This window comes from Ostrea edulis, chromosome 8 (genome assembly GCF_947568905.1).
Source record: "Ostrea edulis chromosome 8, xbOstEdul1.1, whole genome shotgun sequence".
NCBI classification, from domain to species: Eukaryota; Metazoa; Mollusca; class Bivalvia; order Ostreida; family Ostreidae; genus Ostrea; species Ostrea edulis.
Window position 1 is genome coordinate 29272475 of NC_079171.1, and position 22739 is coordinate 29295213.

Genomic DNA, 22739 nt, shown 5'->3' on the forward strand with positions numbered 1-22739 from the left:
AAGCTCGGTAGGGGTCGAAAATGGAGTTTAAAAAAGTGTCTCATTTTTCTCCACGTTTTGAATCATAACTTTTTACTCGTAAATATTTTGTTTAGACATATATAACAAAAGTTGTACAGTTTATTGAGGTCTTTCGTGCCGTATCCAGAAATGGGCCTCATGGCTCGCCTCAACCATTGAATTTCTGTTACAATGATTAACCTTTTCCTCACGAAATTTTGATAAAATGTAGAATAAAAGTTGTTTAGTTTTGCAAGTTCTATCTAATGATATAAAAAAAGGCCTCCGTACGTCATGGCTCGCCTGAACAGTGGAATTTGTATCACAATTAATAACATTAATAACTTTTTTCTCGAGAAACTTTTGACAAGACATGTAGAACAAAAGTTGTTCAGTTTCGCAAGCGTTAACTAACGATGTTAAGAAATAGGCCTACGGGTCTCATGGCTCACCTGAACAGTTGGGTTATTGTTGCAATCTATAACATTTTTGTCAAGAAACTTTTAATGAGACATCAAGAAAAAGGCCCACGGGCCTTATGACTCGCCTTAAACAATCTGATAAATGTCGCAATCAATAACTTTTTTCTCAAGAAAATTTTGATAGGACATGTAGAAAAAAATTTGTTCAGTTTTGCGAGATATATCTAGAATGATATATATATATAAAAAAAAAAATAGGACTCCGCGCGACATGACTCGCCTGATCAGTCGAATTTGTATCGCAGTAAATAACATTATTAACTTTTTTCTCGAAAAAAGGCTGACCTCTTTAATTAGTGGCCGAGAGGTGCAGAGAGTCTTTAATTTATAACACTTAAATGATTAATATTTATAAAACATTACTGAAGCTAAATTGTACGTTTAGACAATATATTTGTATCATTATTTATGAACGAAAATCTCAGTCAAATTCTTATCTCATCACATCTAAAATTGGACGGAAGACCCACTCGTTGCTCGCAACGAGATTGCATCTAGTTATTAGGGCTTTCCACCTTTCTGTGGAAAGTCCTATTGTTATTGTTCTGTTTATTATTATTATTATTTTCCTGCCGTCAAAAAAAATTTTCGTCTTAAGACTTATCGAAAAACTTTAGAGTCCATCCTAGAACACTTCTTGAGAAACGAATACATTTCACCCTGCGTCATGGAACTTTGACCCCTTACAGAGTTATCGGACCTGTTAGCAGAAATCATTGTTATCGCTACTCCTTTTTAACCGTAAAGGATAGGAGGATGAAACCTTTGCTGAAGCATAGAGGTCAATGAGTAGAAGCGAAGAATTTCAAATGAAGGGATTCGGTGTCCCCTAAAGGGAGTTAATGCCCCCTCATGTTTTGCGATTTGTCCCCTACAAATTGACGACTCCTAAAGTCTTCGTCGTAGAGAGACGGAACCCACTGGGACGGGTTGGGTGACCTTGACCTTGAAAAAGTAGGTCAAGGTCAAAGGTCAAGGTCATCCAGAATGGCCAGAAAATGGCACTTTTTATACGCTCTTTCCCGCTTCAGATAGCATCGAAATATCACATGGGTCAGCATGGAATTCTGGACCGGTCTCGGAATCCTGAATTACAACTCTGAACTTTGACCGCTCTGCGAAAGGCGGCGACTTAACGTCGAAAACCCCGTTATCGCTACTCCCACTAGACCGCAAGTCGTGGAGAGGCGAGACCTTCGCCGACGAATTCCAGATGAAACACTCTCGCACAGAGAAGTTGACCGGGGGAAACCGAGAACCCCGAAGCACGGTTCTCGCCCCCGAAAGTCTCCGACGTCGTCGTTCGAGCCCACAACTTCTTCACGGATGTAGATAGGGATGCGGGACCACTTAAACGAAGCCCCGTGACCTCTCTGACCTTCAAAATGAGGTCAAGGTCAAAGGTCAAGGTCACACTTTCTCCCCCCATGGGTTTTTGAGGTTTGACCTTGAAAGTGGGTCAAGGTCAAAGGTCAAGCATCCAGGGGCCAGTCTCCACGAGTAAGGCCAACCCACCCATCACGCCTGTCGTCCCCAAGGAAGAAACCCCCCACCCTTCAAGTGATCTGCCTGTCATCAGCTGTTTATAATACACTATTTTGACCGGTTTCATGCCCAACAACAGGATTTTTGAGGTTTGACCTTGAAAGTGGGTCAAGGTCAAAGGTCAAGGTCACGCATCCAGGGGCCAGTCTCCACGAGTAAGGCCAACCCACCCATCACGCCTGTCGTCCCCAAGGAAGAAATCCCCCACCCTTCAAGTGATCTGATTGTGATCAGCTGTTTCAATACACTATTTTGACCGGTCTCATGCCATGCAACAATTACAGGATTCTAGCTAATCTGACCTACACCTACACATCTGACCTACACCCACTTCTTCCATTTCTTGACTGTCTTGTCAATCAAACATGAATTCCATTTACATTCATGAAAAGACATAGGCCAGATTCAATTGTCTGCCTGCATCAACATAAAGACGAAGTTTTTTTTTTTTATAATGATGATGCAACTTTACTCGACAGTTGAACTCATTGACATTCCATCCCGACTGTCATTGTAAACAAATAAACACTTACCTGCAGGATCAGATGGGATGCAGTACTCCTATTCTCCGTTCAGATATCCTACATGCACTCAGACACTTTCTAATTCACCGGCCGCCATTTTGGTTGTTTGTTGTCAAAGCCTATCAATCCGTATATGCATGCCTCCTTGGCTGAAATGACTGAAAGACATTGTCTCCGTGAATTAGAACACATAGGATGAGCCATTACAAACTGTATATTCAATTCCACAATCCACAACACACACGGTCAAATCCAGTGCATCTTCACAACATCTGACAACATGAGGCTTGTATAGACTCCCAGCATGCACCAGCAGTTACTACAATCTAGGAAAATGGCACATCCGGTTTCTTTGCACCTCCAAATATCACATCTAACAGGTCTAAAGTCACCCCAAACACCTGCACAAGTCCCATTACACTTTTACCTGATATGTGCCGGCTATGCAACACTCGCACCCTTTTTTTTCAAATATTTGACCGGTACTATCGTGCGAAACCAAGGCCTTAATCTCCAACACTACAACACTCAAGGCGGCAAATTTGAATTTCTTTTCTAGCCAAATCCATTTTTTTTTATTTTTTTTTTTTGGTGAGGGTGGGGTGGGGTAGGGTGGGGGTGCTTTTAGCATTTCAACACTACTGAAAAACCGCTAGAAGGTGGGAAGCCCTCTAATTGTTCGCGAACAATTAGGATCACTAGTTATTATTATTATTCTTTTTTTTTCTCCTTACCGATTTTTGTGCAGAAGATTTCTCGGAGATGGATGGATCAATTTGCTTCAAATTTTCAGGATTGATGCGTTGCCATTTGAAGTTTGTACCGCCGTTTCAATTTTTGAAAAATCACTTCCGGTTGGAAGTTATCCCCCTTTTATCGATTTTCAGATGACCATTTTGTCCAGACAAAAACTCAAAAACGATAAAAGCTAGAGTGCTGAAATTTTCAGTGATGTTAGACGACATGTTGTAGTTGTGCACCTGGGTTTTAAAAATTTCCGGAAGTGCCTAGTATGGAAGCTCGGTAGGGGTCGAAAATGGAGTTTAAAAAAGTGTCTCATTTTTCTCCACGTTTTGAATCATAACTTTTTACTCGTAAATATTTTGTTTAGACATATATAACAAAAGTTGTACAGTTTATTGAGGTCTTTCGTGCCGTATCCAGAAATGGGCCTCATGGCTCGCCTCAACCATTGAATTTCTGTTACAATGATTAACCTTTTCCTCACGAAATTTTGATAAAATGTAGAATAAAAGTTGTTTAGTTTTGCAAGTTCTATCTAATGATATAAAAAAAGGCCTCCGTACGTCATGGCTCGCCTGAACAGTGGAATTTGTATCACAATTAAAAACATTAATAACTTTTTTCTCGAGAAACTTTTGACAAGACATGTAGAACAAAAGTTGTTCAGTTTCGCAAGCGTTAACTAACGATGTTAAGAAATAGGCCTACGGGTCTCATGGCTCACCTGAACAGTTGGGTTATTGTTGCAATCTATAACATTTTTGTCAAGAAACTTTTAATGAGACATCAAGAAAAAGGCCCACGGGCCTTATGACTCGCCTTAAACAATCTGATAAATGTCGCAATCAATAACTTTTTTCTCAAGAAAATTTTGATAGGACATGTAGAAAAAAATTTGTTCAGTTTTGCGAGATATATCTAGAATGATATATATATATAAAAAAAAAATAGGACTCCGCGCGACATGACTCGCCTGATCAGTCGAATTTGTATCGCAGTAAATAACATTATTAACTTTTTTCTCGAAAAAAGGCTGACCTCTTTAATTAGTGGCCGAGAGGTGCAGAGAGTCTTTAATTTATAACACTTAAATGATTAATATTTATAAAACATTACTGAAGCTAAATTGTACGTTTAGACAATATATTTGTATCATTATTTATGAACGAAAATCTCAGTCAAATTCTTATCTCATCACATCTAAAATTGGACGGAAGACCCACTCGTTGCTCGCAACGAGATTGCATCTAGTTATTAGGGCTTTCCACCTTTCTGTGGAAAGTCCTATTGTTATTGTTCTGTTTATTATTATTATTATTTTCCTGCCGTCAAAAAAAATTTTCGTCTTAAGACTTATCGAAAAACTTTAGAGTCCATCCTAGAACACTTCTTGAGAAACGAATACATTTCACCCTGCGTCATGGAACTTTGACCCCTTACAGAGTTATCGGACCTGTTAGCAGAAATCATTGTTATCGCTACTCCTTTTTAACCGTAAAGGATAGGAGGATGAAACCTTTGCTGAAGCATAGAGGTCAATGAGTAGAAGCGAAGAATTTCAAATGAAGGGATTCGGTGTCCCCTAAAGGGAGTTAATGCCCCCTCATGTTTTGCGATTTGTCCCCTACAAATTGACGACTCCTAAAGTCTTCGTCGTAGAGAGACGGAACCCACTGGGACGGGTTGGGTGACCTTGACCTTGAAAAAGTAGGTCAAGGTCAAAGGTCAAGGTCATCCAGAATGGCCAGAAAATGGCACTTTTTATACGCTCTTTCCCGCTTCAGATAGCATCGAAATATCACATGGGTCAGCATGGAATTCTGGACCGGTCTCGGAATCCTGAATTACAACTCTGAACTTTGACCGCTCTGCGAAAGGCGGCGACTTAACGTCGAAAACCCCGTTATCGCTACTCCCACTAGACCGCAAGTCGTGGAGAGGCGAGACCTTCGCCGACGAATTCCAGATGAAACACTCTCGCACAGAGAAGTTGACCGGGGGAAACCGAGAACCCCGAAGCACGGTTCTCGCCCCCGAAAGTCTCCGACGTCGTCGTTCGAGCCCACAACTTCTTCACGGATGTAGATAGGGATGCGGGACCACTTAAACGAAGCCCCGTGACCTCTCTGACCTTCAAAATGAGGTCAAGGTCAAAGGTCAAGGTCACACTTTCTCCCCCCATGGGTTTTTGAGGTTTGACCTTGAAAGTGGGTCAAGGTCAAAGGTCAAGCATCCAGGGGCCAGTCTCCACGAGTAAGGCCAACCCACCCATCACGCCTGTCGTCCCCAAGGAAGAAACCCCCCACCCTTCAAGTGATCTGCCTGTCATCAGCTGTTTATAATACACTATTTTGACCGGTTTCATGCCCAACAACAGGATTTTTGAGGTTTGACCTTGAAAGTGGGTCAAGGTCAAAGGTCAAGGTCACGCATCCAGGGGCCAGTCTCCACGAGTAAGGCCAACCCACCCATCACGCCTGTCGTCCCCAAGGAAGAAATCCCCCACCCTTCAAGTGATCTGATTGTGATCAGCTGTTTCAATACACTATTTTGACCGGTCTCATGCCATGCAACAATTACAGGATTCTAGCTAATCTGACCTACACCTACACATCTGACCTACACCCACTTCTTCCATTTCTTGACTGTCTTGTCAATCAAACATGAATTCCATTTACATTCATGAAAAGACATAGGCCAGATTCAATTGTCTGCCTGCATCAACATAAAGACGAAGTTTTTTTTTTTTATAATGATGATGCAACTTTACTCGACAGTTGAACTCATTGACATTCCATCCCGACTGTCATTGTAAACAAATAAACACTTACCTGCAGGATCAGATGGGATGCAGTACTCCTATTCTCCGTTCAGATATCCTACATGCACTCAGACACTTTCTAATTCACCGGCCGCCATTTTGGTTGTTTGTTGTCAAAGCCTATCAATCCGTATATGCATGCCTCCTTGGCTGAAATGACTGAAAGACATTGTCTCCGTGAATTAGAACACATAGGATGAGCCATTACAAACTGTATATTCAATTCCACAATCCACAACACACACGGTCAAATCCAGTGCATCTTCACAACATCTGACAACATGAGGCTTGTATAGACTCCCAGCATGCACCAGCAGTTACTACAATCTAGGAAAATGGCACATCCGGTTTCTTTGCACCTCCAAATATCACATCTAACAGGTCTAAAGTCACCCCAAACACCTGCACAAGTCCCATTACACTTTTACCTGATATGTGCCGGCTATGCAACACTCGCACCCTTTTTTTTCAAATATTTGACCGGTACTATCGTGCGAAACCAAGGCCTTAATCTCCAACACTACAACACTCAAGGCGGCAAATTTGAATTTCTTTTCTAGCCAAATCCATTTTTTTTTATTTTTTTTTTTTGGTGAGGGTGGGGTGGGGTAGGGTGGGGGTGCTTTTAGCATTTCAACACTACTGAAAAACCGCTAGAAGGTGGGAAGCCCTCTAATTGTTCGCGAACAATTAGGATCACTAGTTATTATTATTATTCTTTTTTTTCTCCTTACCGATTTTTGTGCAGAAGATTTCTCGGAGATGGATGGATCAATTTGCTTCAAATTTTCAGGATTGATGCGTTGCCATTTGAAGTTTGTACCGCCGTTTCAATTTTTGAAAAATCACTTCCGGTTGGAAGTTATCCCCCTTTTATCGATTTTCAGATGACCATTTTGTCCAGACAAAAACTCAAAAACGATAAAAGCTAGAGTGCTGAAATTTTCAGTGATGTTAGACGACATGTTGTAGTTGTGCACCTGGGTTTTAAAAATTTCCGGAAGTGCCTAGTATGGAAGCTCGGTAGGGGTCGAAAATGGAGTTTAAAAAAGTGTCTCATTTTTCTCCACGTTTTGAATCATAACTTTTTACTCGTAAATATTTTGTTTAGACATATATAACAAAAGTTGTACAGTTTATTGCGATCTTTCGTGCCATAGCAAGAAATGGACCCATGGGCCCCATGGCTCACCTGAACCATTGAATTTCTGTTACAATGATTAACTTTTTTCTCACGAAACTTTTGATAAGACATGTAGAATAAAAGTTGTTCAGTTTTGCAAGATCTATCTCATGATTTCAAAAAATAGGCCTCCAGGCGTCATGGCTCGCCTGAATAGTCCAATTTATATCACAATTAATAACATTAATAACTTTTTTCTCGAGAAACTTTTGACAAGACACTTAGAACAAAAGTTGTTCAGTTTAGCAAGTGTTAACTAACGATGTTAAGAAATAGGCCTTCAGGTCTCATGGCTCACCTGAACAGTTGGGTTATTGTTGCAATCTATAACATTTTTGTCAAGAAACTTTTGATAAGACATCTAGAACAAAAGTTGTTCAGTTTTGCAAGATCTTTCGAACAACATCATGAAAAAGGCAAACAGGCCTCATGGCTCGCCTGAAAAGTTTGATTAATGTCACAATTACTAACTTTTGTCTCGAGAATCTTTTGATAAAACAAGTAGTACAAAAGTTGTTCAGTTTTACAAGATCTTTCCAACAACATCATGAAAAAGGCAAACGGACCTCATGGCTCGCCTGAACAGTTTGTTAGTGTCACAATTACTAACTTTTTTCTCGAGAATCTTTTGATAAGACATGTGTAACAAAAGTTGTTCAGTTTTGCAAGATCTTTCGAACGATATCAAGAAAAAGGCCCACGGGCCTTATGACTCGCCTTAACAGTCTGATAAATGTCGCATAACTTTATACTCGTAAATATTTTGTTTAGACATATATAACAAAAGTTGTACAGTTTATTGAGGTCTTTCGTGCCGTATCCAGAAATGGGCCTCATGGCTCGCCTCAACCATTGAATTTCTGTTACAATGATTAACCTTTTCCTCACGAAATTTTGATAAAATGTAGAATAAAAGTTGTTTAGTTTTGCAAGTTCTATCTAATGATATAAAAAAAGGCCTCCGTACGTCATGGCTCGCCTGAACAGTGGAATTTGTATCACAATTAATAACATTAATAACTTTTTTCTCGAGAAACTTTTGACAAGATATGTAGAACAAAAGTTGTTCAGTTTCGCAAGCGTTAACTAACGATGTTAAGAAATAGGCCTACGGGTCTCATGGCTCACCTGAACAGTTGGGTTATTGTTGCAATCTATAACATTTTTGTCAAGAAACTTTTAATGAGACATCAAGAAAAAGGCCCACGGGCCTTATGACTCGCCTTAAACAATCTGATAAATGTCGCAATCAATAACTTTTTTCTCAAGAAAATTTTGATAGGACATGTAGAAAAAAATTTGTTCAGTTTTGCGAGATATATCTAGAATGATATATATATAAAAAAAAAAATAGGCCTCCGCGCGACATGACTCGCCTGATCAGTCGAATTTGTATCGCAGTAAATAACATTATTAACTTTTTTCTCGAAAAAAGGCTGACCTCTTTAATTAGTGGCCGAGAGGTGCAGAGAGTCTTTAATTTATAACACTTAAATGATTAATATTTATAAAACATTACTGAAGCTAAATTGTACGTTTAGACAATATATTTGTATCATTATTTATGAACGAAAATCTCAGTCAAATTCTTATCTCATCACATCTAAAATTGGACGGAAGACCCACTCGTTGCTCGCAACGAGATCGCATCTAGTTAGGGCTTTCCACCTTTCTGTGGAAAGTCCTATTGTTATTGTTCTGTTTATTATTATTTTCCTGCCGTCAAAAAAAATCTTCGTCTTAAGACTTATCGAAAAACTTTATAGTCCATCATATAGTACTTCTTGAGAAACGAATACAGTTCACCCTGCGTAATGGAACTTTGACCCCTTACGGAGTTATTTGACCTTTCGCAGAAATCATTGTTAGCACTTCTACTTTGTAACCGTAAATGATAGGAGGATGAAACCTTTTCTAAAACACAGAGGGTAATTAGTAGAAGCGAAGAATTTCAAATGAAGGGATTCGGTGTCCCTTAAGGGGAGTTAATGCCTCTTTATGTTTTGTGATTTATTCGTAAAACATGTCGAGCTTGAGAACGGTTTGTCGTAGAAAGATGAGACCAACTGGAATAGGATCGGTGACCTATGACCTTGAAAATTAGGTCAAGGTTAAAGGTCAAGGTCATCAGAAAAGAGGAAAAAATAGCACTTTTTATACTCTCTTTCCTGCTTAAGATAGCGTTGAAATATTATATGGGTAAGTATTGACTTCTTGATTGGTTTTGATAGTATGCATTACAACTTTGAACTCTGACCCTTCTGTGAATTTCGGAGACTCGCGTCGAAAACCTTGTTATCGCTACTCCTACTTAACGGAAAGTCATAGAGACACGAAACCTTCGCTAATGAATTCACAGTAAAACCCTCTTGCAAAGAAAAAATAATCAAAGGGATACGAAAACCCTTAAGCATAGTTATTGCCCCTGAAAGTCTCCAATATCATTATCTAAGCCTATAACGTTTATATTAATATAGATAGAGACATGGGACCACTTGCATTAAGACCGATGACCTTTGACCTTCAAAATGAGGTCAAGGTCAAAGGTCAAGGTCATCATCAAAATTAATTTTTTTCCATTTTCAAGGTTTTTCAAAGTATTTTTAGCATTGATAAGCTAACCGAAAGTAACCGAAAACCCATAAACAAATTATTGCCCCTGAATGTCTTGATTAACATTTTTTTAAGCCTATAGCTTTTACATTAATATAGATAGAGACATGGGATCACTTGCATTAAGACCGATGACCTTTGACCTTCACAATGAGGTGAAGGTCAAAGGTAAAGCTCATCGTGAAAATTATTAATGAAATTTTCTTGGTCATTTTGAGTTTTGTACATCATCTTAAATATTCTTAAATATGTTTTTTTAAATCATTGTAGGTGGAAAGCCCTCTAATTGTTCGCGAACAATTAGGATCACTAGTTATTATTATTATTCTTTTTTTTCTCCTTACCGATTTTTGTGCAGAAGATTTCTCGGAGATGGATGGATCAATTTGCTTCAAATTTTCAGGATTGATGCGTTGCCATTTGAAGTTTGTACCGCCGTTTCAATTTTTGAAAAATCACTTCCGGTTGGAAGTTATCCCCCTTTTATCGATTTTCAGATGACCATTTTGTCCAGACAAAAACTCAAAAACGATAAAAGCTAGAGTGCTGAAATTTTCAGTGATGTTAGACGACATGTTGTAGTTGTGCACCTGGGTTTTAAAAATTTCCGGAAGTGCCTAGTATGGAAGCTCGGTAGGGGTCGAAAATGGAGTTTAAAAAAGTGTCTCATTTTTCTCCACGTTTTGAATCATAACTTTTTACTCGTAAATATTTTGCTTAGACATATATAACAAAAGTTGTACAGTTTATTAAGATCTTTCGTGTCATATCAAGAAATGGGCCCATAGGCCTCATGGCTCGCCTGAACCATTGAGTTTCTGTTACAATGATTAACTTTTTTCTCACGAAACTTTTGATAAGACATGTGTAATAAAAGTTGTTCAGGTTTGCAAGATCTATTTAATGATATCAAAAAATAGGCCTCAGGGCGAAATGGCTCGCCTGAACAGTCGAATTTGTATCACAATTAATAACATTAATAACTTTTTTCTCGAGAAACTTTTGACAAGACAGGTTGAACAAAAGTTGTTCAGTTTCGCAAGGGTTAACTAACGATGTTAATAAATAGGCCTGAGGGTCTCATGGCTCATCTGAGCACTTGGGTTATTGTTGTAATCTATAACATTTTAGTCAAGAAACTTTTAATGAGACATCTAAAGCAAAAGTTGTTCAGTTTTGCAAGATGTTTCAAACAACATCATGAAAAAGGCGAACAGGCCTCATGGCTCGCCTGAAGAGTTTGATTAGTGTCACAATCAATAGCTTTTTTCTGGAGAAACTTTTGATAAAACATGTAGACCAAAAGTTGTTCAGGTTTGCAAGATCTTTCAAACGATATCAAGAAAAAGGCCCACGGGCCTTATGACTCGCCTTAACAGTCTGATAAATGTTGCAATCAATAACTTTTTTCTTAAGAAAATTTCCATAGGACATGTAGAAAAAAATTTGTTCAGTTTTGCGAGATATATCTAGAATGATATAAAAAAAAAAATAGGCCTCCGGGTGGCATGACTCGCCTGATCAGTCGAATCTGTATCGCAGTAAATAAGATTATTAACTTTTTTCTCGAAAAAAAGCTGACCCCTTTAATTAGTTGCCGAGAGGTAGAGAGAGTCTTTAATTTATAACATTTAAATGATCAATATTTGTAAAACATTACCAAAGCTAAATTGTACGTCTAGACGATATATTTGTATCATTATTTATGAACAAAAATGTCAGTCAAATTCTTATCTAATCACATCTAAATTTGGACGGAAGACCCACTCGTTGCTCGCAACGAGATCGAATCTAGTTATTATTATTATTTTATTTTTTTTCCCTTTCGTCTCCGAGACCGTTGGATGGATTTTCCTGAAACTTTCACAGGTTATAGGGAACGATGGTACCTCAAGGTATTTTTTTTCATTTTTTCAAAATTCACTTCCGTTCGTCAGATACGTGCGATTTTCCGGTTTTTGAAAGAAACTTTGTCCGGGGGTAAACTTGAAAACCACTAAAGATAATCGAATGAAACTTTCAGGGATGATAGATCTATTTTCTCTATGGTGCATGCACGTAATATTTTTTGTCGCCGTCACTTCCGGTCGTCACCGGAAGTGATCAAATAAATCATCACTTTCAATCTTTTTTCTTTCAAATTGAAACCTACTTTGGCTTACTATATCTCGTTCTAATTCTCAAAAAATGTTGACCCCACCGGAAGTTGAATCTCCAACTTCCGGTTATATCAAAGGAAGACTATTCATTCTCTCATTTTTCAGTGCCATAAATCTCGGTCATGAAACTAGTTAATGAGTTGAGTTTTACATATATTATAGTCACTATAAATGTCTAGAGTAACGTCAAATATTTTTGTAAAATTCACTTCCGGTCGGCAAATACGGCTTATGAGCTGTTTTCGTTGTCAATCGTTTTTCTCAGAAACGGTAAATGATAGAGTCACCAAAATTTCAGAGTTAATAGATCTCACTTTGTAGGGGTGCAGTACGGGCTAAGAATGTCGGCCGTCACTTCCGGTCGTCACCGGAAGTGATTAATAAATCATAAATTTCAAACTTTTTTCTTTCAAATTGAAACCTATATCGGTTTATTAGGTCTCGTTCTAATTCTAAAAAACTATTGACCCCACCGGAAGTTGAATCTTCAACTTCCGGTTATATGAAGGAAAAACTATTCATTCTCTCATTTTTCAGTGCCATAAATCTCGGTCATAAAACAAGTTAATGATTTGAATGTTACATATGTTATAGACATTATAAATGTCTAGTGTAAATTTAATTATTTTTGTAAAATTCACTTCCGGTCGTGAGATATGGGGTGGACATATTCAAACCTTGTTTTTTCAGTTTCTCAATAATGAATATAGATAGACGCTTGAAACTTGTAGAGTTGATCAACTAACATTAGTCCATTGTACACATACATTCAATTTTTTCGTCCGTCACTTCCGGTCTATACCGGAAGTATTTGAAAAATGTCGATTTTCCGATTTCTTCGAGTGATTTCTCAGAGATGGTGGATAGATTTTCTTGAAATTTTCAGGAATAATGTCTTATGAAAGGACCTTCCTATAACTATTTTTGTTTTTACAAAATTCACTTCCGGTCGGAAAATATGGCCGATTTTCTGCTTCTCAAAAGGAATTTTGTCCAGCATTTTTCTTGGAAAAGGTAAAATATAGGTTCATCAATTATTCAGGAATTATAAATCTCCGTTTGCAGTCGTGCAGTAGAGGGTTGAACATGTCGACCGTCACTTCCTGTCGTCACCGGAAGTGATTGAAAGAATCGCAAATTTCAAACTTTTTCTTGTAAATTGAAACCTAAACTAGTTTATTAAGTCTCTTTGAAAGTGTCAAAAGAATATTGACTCCGTTGGTAGTCAAAACAACTACTTCCGGTTTCTTGATAAAATACCTTTTTACTTTTCATCTCTTTGTCACCATAAATCTTGCGTATATTTGAAGTCTTTCATATGATTTTCACATGTCATAATAAAAGTATCAACTTCTAAAGTTTGGATCATTTTGTTTTTCAAAATTGACTTCCGGTCGGTAGTAACCTACTACTTTTTCTTTCTTTAGTCTACTTCTTTTTGTTGAGAACTCTTTCAGATAGAGACGTGAAATTTTCAGGGAATATCGACAGTAAAGAGTCGCTGTCATTTATAGGAAAACGCATCATAATAGTACTTCCGGTTATTACCGGAAGTTACGAGAAAGGAGTAAAAAGTTTGATAATACATTTCTTATTCATTGTTAAGGCACATTTTCTGATATATTTAAATGGTTTTCGTAGGAACAGAAAGCTCTTTACCGGAAGTCGTCTAACGGAAGACCTACTCATTACTAGTAATGAGTTTCTACTTAAGGTCTTCCGTTTCCAACGGAAGACCTTCTAGTGATTCTACTGTTTATTATTATTATTTTTTTCCCTTTCGTCTCCTAAACCGTTGGATGGATTTTCCTGAAACTTTCACAGGTTATAGACAACGATGGTACCTCGAGGCATTTTTTTCATTTTTTCAAAATTCACCTCCGTTCGTCAGATACGTCCGATTTTCCGGTTTTTGAAAGAAACTTTGTCCGGGGATAAACTTGAAAACCACAAAAGATAATCGAATGAAACTTTCAGGGATGACAGATCTATCTTCTCTATGGTGCATGCACGTAATATTTTTTGTCGCCGTCACTTCCGGTCGTCACCGGAAGTGATTAAATTAATCATCAATTTCAAACTTTTTTCTTTCAAATTGAAACCTATATCGTTTTACTAGGTCTAGTTCTAATTCTCAAAAAATGTTGATCCCACCGGAAGTTGAATCTCCAACTTCCGGTTATATCAAAGAAAGACTATTAATTCTCTCATTTTTCAGTGCCATAAATCTTGGTCATGAAACCAGTTAATGAGTTGAGTTTTACATATATTATAGTCACTATAAATGTCTAGAGTAACGTCAAATATTTTTGTAAAATTCACTTCCGGTCGGCAAATACGGCTTATTAGCTGTTTTCGTTGTCAAGCGTTTTTTTTCAGAAACGGTAAAAGATAGAGTCACCAAATTTTCAGAGTTAATAGATCTCACTTTGTAGGCGTGCAGTAGGGGGTTGAGAATGTCGGCCGTCACTTCCGGTCGTCACCGGAAGTGATTAAAGAATCATAAATTTCAAACTTTTTTCTTTCAAATTGAAACCTATATCGGTTTACTAGGTCTCGTTCTAATTAAAAAAAAATGTTAACCCCACCGGAAGTTGAATCTCCAACTTCTGGTTATATCAAAGAAAGACTATGCATTCTCTCATTTTTCAGTGCCATAAATCTCGGTCATAAAACAAGTTACTGATATGAATTTTACATATGTTATAGACACTATAAATGTCTAGAGTGAATTGAAATATTTTTGTAACTCTCACTTCCGGTCTTGAGATATGGGGTGGACATATTCAAACCTTGTTTTTTCAGTTTCTCAATAATGAATATAGATAGACGCTTGAAACTTGTAGAGTTGATCAACTAACATTAGTCCATTGTACACATACATTCAATTTTTTTGTCCGTCACTTCCGGTCTATACCGGAAGCATTTGAAAAATTGTCGATTTTCCGATTTGTTCGAGTGATTTCTCAGAGATGGCTGGACATCTTTTCTTAAAATTTTCAGGAATAATGTCTTATGAAATGACCTTGCTATAATTATTTTTGTTTTTACAAAATTCACTTCCGGTCGGATAATATGGCCGATTTTCTGTTTCTCAAAAGGAATTTTGTCCAGCATTTTTCTTGGAAAAGGTAAAATATAGGTTCATCAATTATTCAGGGATGATCAATCTCCCCTTGCAGGCGTGCAGTAGAGGGTTGAACATGTCGACCGTCACTTCCTGTCGTCACCGGAAGTGATGGAAAGAATCGCAAATTTCAAACTTTTTCTTTTCAATTGAAACCTATACTAGTTTATTAAATCTCTTTGAAAGTGTCAAAAGAATATTGACTCCGTCGGTAGTCAAAACAACTACTTCCGGTTTCTTGATAAAATACCTTTTTCTTTTCATCTCTTTGTCCCCATAAATCTCGCTTATATTTGAAGTCTTTCATATCATTTTCACATGTCATAATAAAAGTATCAACTTCTAAAGTTTTGATAATTTTGTTTTTCAAAATTGACTTCCGGTCGGTAGTAAACTACTACTTTTTCTTTCTTTAGTCTACTTCTTTTTGTTGAGAACTCTTTCAGATAGAGACGTGAAATTTTCAGGAAATATAGATAGTAAAGAGTCGCTGTCATTTATAGGAAAACGCATCTGAATAGTACTTCTGGTCATTACCGGAAGTTACAAGAAATGAGTAAAAAATTCGATAATACACTTCTCATTTATTGTTAAAGTACATTTTCTGATATATTTGAATGGTTTTTGGAGGATCAGAAAACTCTTTACCGGAAGAGGTCTAACGGAAGACCTACTCATTACTAGTAATGAGTTTCTAGTTATTATTATTATTATTATTATTATTATTTTCCTTGGTAGTACACGCGTTTTTCTCAGCCATTTCTCGATCGATTTTCACGAAATGTTCAGGAAAGATGTCTTTTGGTGACGAGACTTTGCTTGCAAAATTTCGTGCTTGACGTCACTTCCGGTCAGGAGTTATCTCTCTTTTAGTGACTTTTTGAAGGGCCTTGTTGTCCACACATCTCCTCCGTTAGTTTTGAAGCTAGAGTCTTGAAATTTCTACACAAGATAGAGTAAACATTTTAGAAGATTTGTGGGGGATTCGATTTTACCGGAGGCGATTTTAAGGGCCAAAACCATAAATTTTTTACCCCTTGTATCTCGAAAACGACAAATATTTTGAAAAGCAATAAAGAACAAAAGTTGTTCAGAATGATGATCTGAACAATATGCATATTTCGTTTTTACCCTATATGGCCCCGTTAGGGAGCTACAGTTTGGCCCCTAAATATTTCTTGTAGAGATAACTCGAGAACGGTAAAGAATTTCTAAATACTTGTTGAGCAAAAAATGTTTCAAATGACAAGGCCTTTCTTACGATATCAAGCAAAACGGGCTGGCCCTTTAAATTAGGGGTTCAGAAGGGTCCAAATGTTTTTGAGAATATCTCAGAAACTATTAATATTTTATAATAAGTTGTAGAAGCGGAAATGTTCATCTCAACGAGCTTGATCTTATCAAATCAAAAAGTAGGTCATATGTTACGTAATTAGAGATTTTAAGGGCCAAAATCGTAAATATTTGACGCCTCATATCTTTAAAATGACATATTTTTTGAAAAGCATTATTGAACAAAAGTTGTTCAATGTGTCATAACCTATCGATCAATATCAAAAAATGGGTCTGTGGGCCTCATGGCTCGCCTGTAGAGTCGATTTTTGTCGATATCAGTCGATTTCAAAAACTTGTAACTGGTAAATATTTTGTAAGGACATATTGAACAAAAGTTGTTCAGTTTATCGAGATCTATCGATTGATATCAAGAAATAGGCCTATGGTCCTAATGGTTCGCCTGTAGAGTCGATTTTTTGTCGATATCGGTCGATCTCAATAACTTTTTACAGGTAAATATTTTGTAAAGACATATAGAACTAAAGTTGTTGAGTCTATAGAGGGCTAACAAATGACATCAAGAAATAGGCCCGCGGGCCTTATGGCTCGCCTGGAGAGTCGAATTTCAAACGAATTTCACCGCAACTTTGCTTCAGAAGCTTATGATTTGAAAAATTTATTATATCTAAAGTGTCTTAAAGTCGGAAACTAAATTGGGACTCATTTGTCTTTTCTTTTTTTTTTTCTCCGAGCGCATCAACAAATCGGACGGAAGACCTACTCGTTGCTCGCAACGAGATCGTGTCTAGTTATTATTATGTTCCCCAAACAAAGTTTGGGAACATATTGTTTTTACTCTGTTTCTTATTATTATTATTATTATTATTCTTTTTCTCCGGTACTTTTTTGTCCGGTAGTGTTCTCAGAAACTACAAAAGGGATCGATATGAAACTTTCCAGGATGATAGTATAGCGTTTGTAGATGTGCATAGTGATAGTCATTTTGTTTGCACTTGCATGCACGCGCGCGCACGTGCATTGCAATTTTGGTACAAAAAATGGAAAATCAGAATATTGAAGTAAGCGATATAAAACCTAAATAGGATGATAGTATATCATTTGTACATATGAAAAATAATAGTTATTTTGCCAGCACGCGCACGCATGCGCGTGCACGCGCATTACAAAATTTGTACGCTAACTTTGGAATCAGTCTAACTTTTTTGTTGTTCATTGAAATGGCTTGAAATTCATATCATAGGTAGATATTGAGACCCTTAACTGATTTACATGGTCAAAATTACCAATTTCCACGCGCATGCACGTGCGCTTCATTTTGATTGGATAATGCTAAAACGTTTGTAACTATCTTATTTATGAAGCGAATGAGATGATATTCACAGCATATGTAGACAATATGTGTATCTATATGTTGGTGTAACAAAAAATGCCAACGCACACGCGCATGCGCGTGCAACGTTTTTTAAATGTTCAATTTTTAAAGGACGATAACGTTTTTGTTTTTCATCAAATTCTATTCATATTAGGGGTTTAGATGTATCTTGGTACTCTTTACAAATTGCTGTGGTTAAAATTACTGCTCAGCACGTGCATGCACGTGTGCTGATTTCTGATTGGACGATTTTAAAATCGCTATAACTTCCTTATATTTGGTGGAAACGTTATGAAATTTATACTGTGGGTATATGATACAAATGCCTGTTGAACAACATCAACAGAAATTCGGAATCATACACGCGTGCGCGTGTATGCACGTGCAACGCTTTCTTTCATTTCTTGGTACTGAAATGACCATATTGAACGTACTACATGTAATTAAAGGCTAAAATAAAATGATTTTTTCCTATAGATTCACAAGGACATCACTTTTTAATTGGGGAATGTTTGGGGAACATCTGTAACGGTCCCCGTTACAATTAGAACTAGTTATTATTCTTTTTCTCCGGTACTTTTTTGTCCGGTAGTGTTCTCAGAAACTACAAAAGGGATCGATATGAAACTTTCCAGGATGATAGTATAGCGTTTGTAGATGTGCATAGTGATAGTCATTGTGTCTGCACGTGCATGTACGCGCGCGCACGTGCATTGCAATTTTGGTACAAAAAATGGAAAATCAGAATATTGAAGGAAGCGATATAAAACCTAAATAGGATTATAGTATATCATTTGTACATATGAAATATAATAGTTATTTTGTCAACACGCGCACGCATGCGCGTGCACGCGCATTACAAAATGTGTACGCTAACTTTGGAATCAGTCTAACTTTTTTGTTGTTCATTGAAATGGCTTGAAATTCGTATCATAGGTAGATATTGAGACCCTTAACTGATTTGCATGGTCGAAATTACCAATTTGCACGCGCATGCACGTGTGCTTCATTTTGATTGGATAATACTAAAACGTTTGTAACTCTCTTATTTATGAAGCGAATGAGATGATATTCACAGCATACGTAGACAATATGTGTATCTATATATTGGTGTAACAAAAAAATGCCAACACACACGCGCATGCGCGTTCAACGTATTTTAAATGTTCAATTTTTAAAGGACGATAACGTTTTTGTTTTTCATCAAATTCTATTGATATTAATGGTTTAGATGTGTCTTGGTACTCCTTACAAATTGCTGTGGTTAGAATTACTGCTCAGCACGTGCGTGCACGTGTGCTGAATTCTGATTGGACGATTTTAAAATCACTATAACTTCCTTGTATTTGGTGGAAACGTTATGAAATTCACACTGTGGGTATATGATACACATGCCTGTTGAACGACATCAACAAAATTTCGGAATCATATGCAACGCTTTCTTTCATTTTTTGGTACTGAAATGACCATATTGAACGTACTACATGTAATTAAAAGTTAAAATAAAATGATTTTTTGCTATAGATTCACAAGGACATCACTTTTTAATTGGGGGAGGTTTGGGGAACATATGTAACGGTTCCCGTTACAATTAGAACTAGTTAATACTTGATTTTTTGTAGAATTGGTGATATATTTTAAGTAAAAGTTATTGAAATAATCAATTATACTTAATTTTCATAAAATAAAAGAAAGCCAAGATTATTTTGTCCTTAATTTTTGTTTTATAATGTGTTTCTTGTGAAAATTGGTGATTTTCATGAAAAATTAAGTTTCAGCAAAGGGGCAACTTTGAGGGGCTGTAATTCTTTAAAGTACACACTAACATACTCTTTTTTATGTTTTAAATGTCTTTCGGATAAATATGTATCAGTTAAAATGGTTTATCAAAAAAGTTTGGTACTTCTGAAAAAATTCAAACCAGGAGAGAACATCCTTAGCATGCTGATTTTGGTCTCCGAGGAAAATGTTTTACTGAAATAAAGACGACACCGCCTTAAATGAAGTGTTAAACATCTTGATCTTTGTTCAAAGCTAGAGAAGGAAGATTGTTTAATTGTATATAGTTTAACGTCCCTCTCGTGAATATTTCACACATATGGAGACGATACCATTACCGGTGAAGGGGTGCAAAATGTAGGCTATGCTCGTTCGGTGCTTACGGCCTTAAAGCAGGGAAGGATCTTTATCGTGTCATAGCTGCTGTGACTCGGAACCTCGTTTTTTGTTTTTGTTTTCTCATCCAAAGGACCACCTTATTTGGACGCCTCCTACGAGAAGTAAGGGGTACTGAGGACCTATTCTAACCCGAGTCCCCACGGGAAATGATTAGATACGTACTTTTGCATGGTTTTCTTACTTACGTTATATTATAGAATATGTTATGCTTCGATGAAAATATATTGTGATGAAATAGATGCATATATGGAATAAGAAAACAAATACTACATGCAAGTTCTTCTTTGCAACATCTATGTCATATATGGGAAATGTTGGACATTTTGAGAAGTCAAGATAAGTCATGTGGATACATGTGACGAATGCCATTTCAATAAACCTACTATAAAGGCAACGAGAATATACAAATGCTGGTAAAATATGTTTATCAAGGCGATAACATGAGTATCTCTATTCTTTTCATGGAACATAAATTTTAGGTAGATTTGAGGTCTGTTGTCGACTGTTTGTGTTATACCCACCGTTGTAAAGGCGTTTATGGCAGTAACTGTCAAACGCGTTGCTCTAGATTTAAAGCGAAGTTCAACGTACTGAAATACAGGGAAAAAATACTTCATTCTAGCAGTTAATAAATGTAGATTGAATAGATATTTCTTACATTTGTTTTACGCCCCCCTTACCGTTCATATGGAGATATCTGGCTGATATGGATTACCACGACTCAGAAGCGGGTGTTGCTAAAACGCGGAACGGGAAACGAAACGGAACGGAAAATATCGTATGAAATAATGTTATGAGAAAGTCAACATTTTGCAAAATAAAAGGTTTATCATGAACAAAAGAAGCAGAAATTACAGAGAGCGGGAAGTCATCCACATTATCCATCGTTTAACATATACTTCATACTAATGCATATATATTTTAAAATCATTAAGTTACCATGAAAAATGTTAATAAATAAAAACAAGATTGCTACACGTAGCCATGTGCCCCACCGCCGCAAAAAAAGTTGAAGCACAAAAGTCCAATAACTCCTATAAAATTTGTCGAATCAAAATGGTAGCACAATATGATCAACTATGCATGGTGACTAACAATCCCACAAAATATGATCAAAATCCATTGAGCGGTTTCGTCCGAGTTGCGTCCACAAAGTGTTCCTATAGTGTAGCATGTACAAATTCAGCAGTCCCATAACTCCTGTCAAAATTGTTGAAACAAAATGGCAGCGAAATATGATCAACTACACATGGTGACTAACAATCCTACTTAATATGAACAAAATCTGTTCAGCGGTTACTGAGGAGTTGCGTCCACAAAGTTAAGTGGGACGGACGGACACCGGTATTTCTATGTCCCCTTCCGCGTTGCGGTGGGGGTACAATAATTATACTGAAAAAGACTCGAATTTTTTATCAAATGAGTACCCCCCCCCCTCCGAATACTACATTGTAAAAAATAAAATATTTTTTCCAATAATTTTTCCCAAACACAGCATTCTTTAATTGAACTTGCATTTATTCGTAATTTAGTTCTACACATGGTATAATACGTGTATTTAATTATGTATCACATCAAATTTTAAAGCGAACGACTCCAGTGTGTATAAAAGGTTTGCTCCATTTTGGGATGCATTTATGTGAAAGTTCGTACCTACGAATTAGTGTTGAACCCGAAGAGATACAGCGGGAAAGAAAGATTGAAACAGAACCAATGAAAACTAAAGTGAAATTTACGATCATAGTATGATGAATTAAACAGATATGAAATAGCTAAAAGGCTTACAGACAAATTATGCTTGAATGGCATTAAAAGGTCGTCTCAATATTCATCTAAATATTAAGATACAAGTATTTAGTTTAGAAATAAATTGCTTGAAGTCGGCCCTATTTAGGAATGGAATGTTGCGGTCACTAAGTCCCTGTTAGTTAAAACATAGCATATCAAACACAAGATATTTAACTTGTTGATTGAATAAGATCATGAATTGTCGTTGTTATATACATACCACACTCCCTGTGGTAAGTATACACAAACATGGTATTATGTGAACATTTACATGTAAATGTGCGTTAATGACGTTTTACCACGGGGAGTATATAAAGTACGTGTGTTCTTTCCATTATCTACCCATATGTGTCGCTGCTCGCTAACAAATCCGTCAATGCCGACATTTCAAAATTCTTTGAAAACGCTTTATAAAATTCTTATACAAACGTTTAACTTCGCTTAATCAATTCATGATGCAGAATTTTTAGATAAAGTTGTTTTACCTCTTGTAAAAAAAATTCCCAAAATTTTAATCATAATAATTCCCCCCCCCCCCCCCCCAATATGTGGTGTTATCTTAGCTACATTACAATTCTTAAATTCTGTTCCGTCTTCCGTTTCGCGTTTTAGCAACACCCCTCAGAAGTGTCTTTACCTCTAAACGCCTACTGTGTGACATGACCATCGATTCTAAGTCTCGACAGACGTGCGAGTTTCATTTGTAATGCCGGCATATTACCTATGTTAAGGGGCCTCCGTGGCCGAGTGGTTAGAGCATCGCGCTCAAAATCACACAGTTTCTCACCTCTGTCGGCGCGGGTTCGAATCCCGCTCTCGTCGGTAGGTGATAAAGTTTCCCAGTTTACTTTCGGAAGGTCGGTGGTCTCTACCCAGGTACATTGTATCTGGGTTCCCTTTTCCACCA

The 22739-nt window shown here is 37.1% G+C and overlaps 1 protein-coding gene and 1 long non-coding RNA gene across 3 annotated transcripts in view; both read right to left on the minus strand.

Moving 5' to 3' along the window:
* LOC130049533 (sodium-coupled monocarboxylate transporter 1-like) overlaps window positions 1-22739 on the minus strand; it is a 76060-nt gene that overhangs the window by 51954 nt on the left and 1367 nt on the right. For both annotated transcript variants that reach the window (XM_056147322.1, XM_056147321.1), the window contains exon 2: window positions 20566-20634. In XM_056147322.1, coding sequence (XP_056003297.1) covers window positions 20566-20634 — 69 coding nt within the window. The remainder of the gene's footprint in view (window positions 1-20565; window positions 20635-22739) is intronic.
* Window positions 2467-7140, minus strand: LOC130049535 (uncharacterized). Its single transcript, XR_008798076.1, has 2 exons — window positions 6127-7140; window positions 2467-2709 (listed from the first exon to the last, which is right to left on the minus strand). It is a non-coding gene; the product is annotated as an uncharacterized LOC130049535 (long non-coding RNA).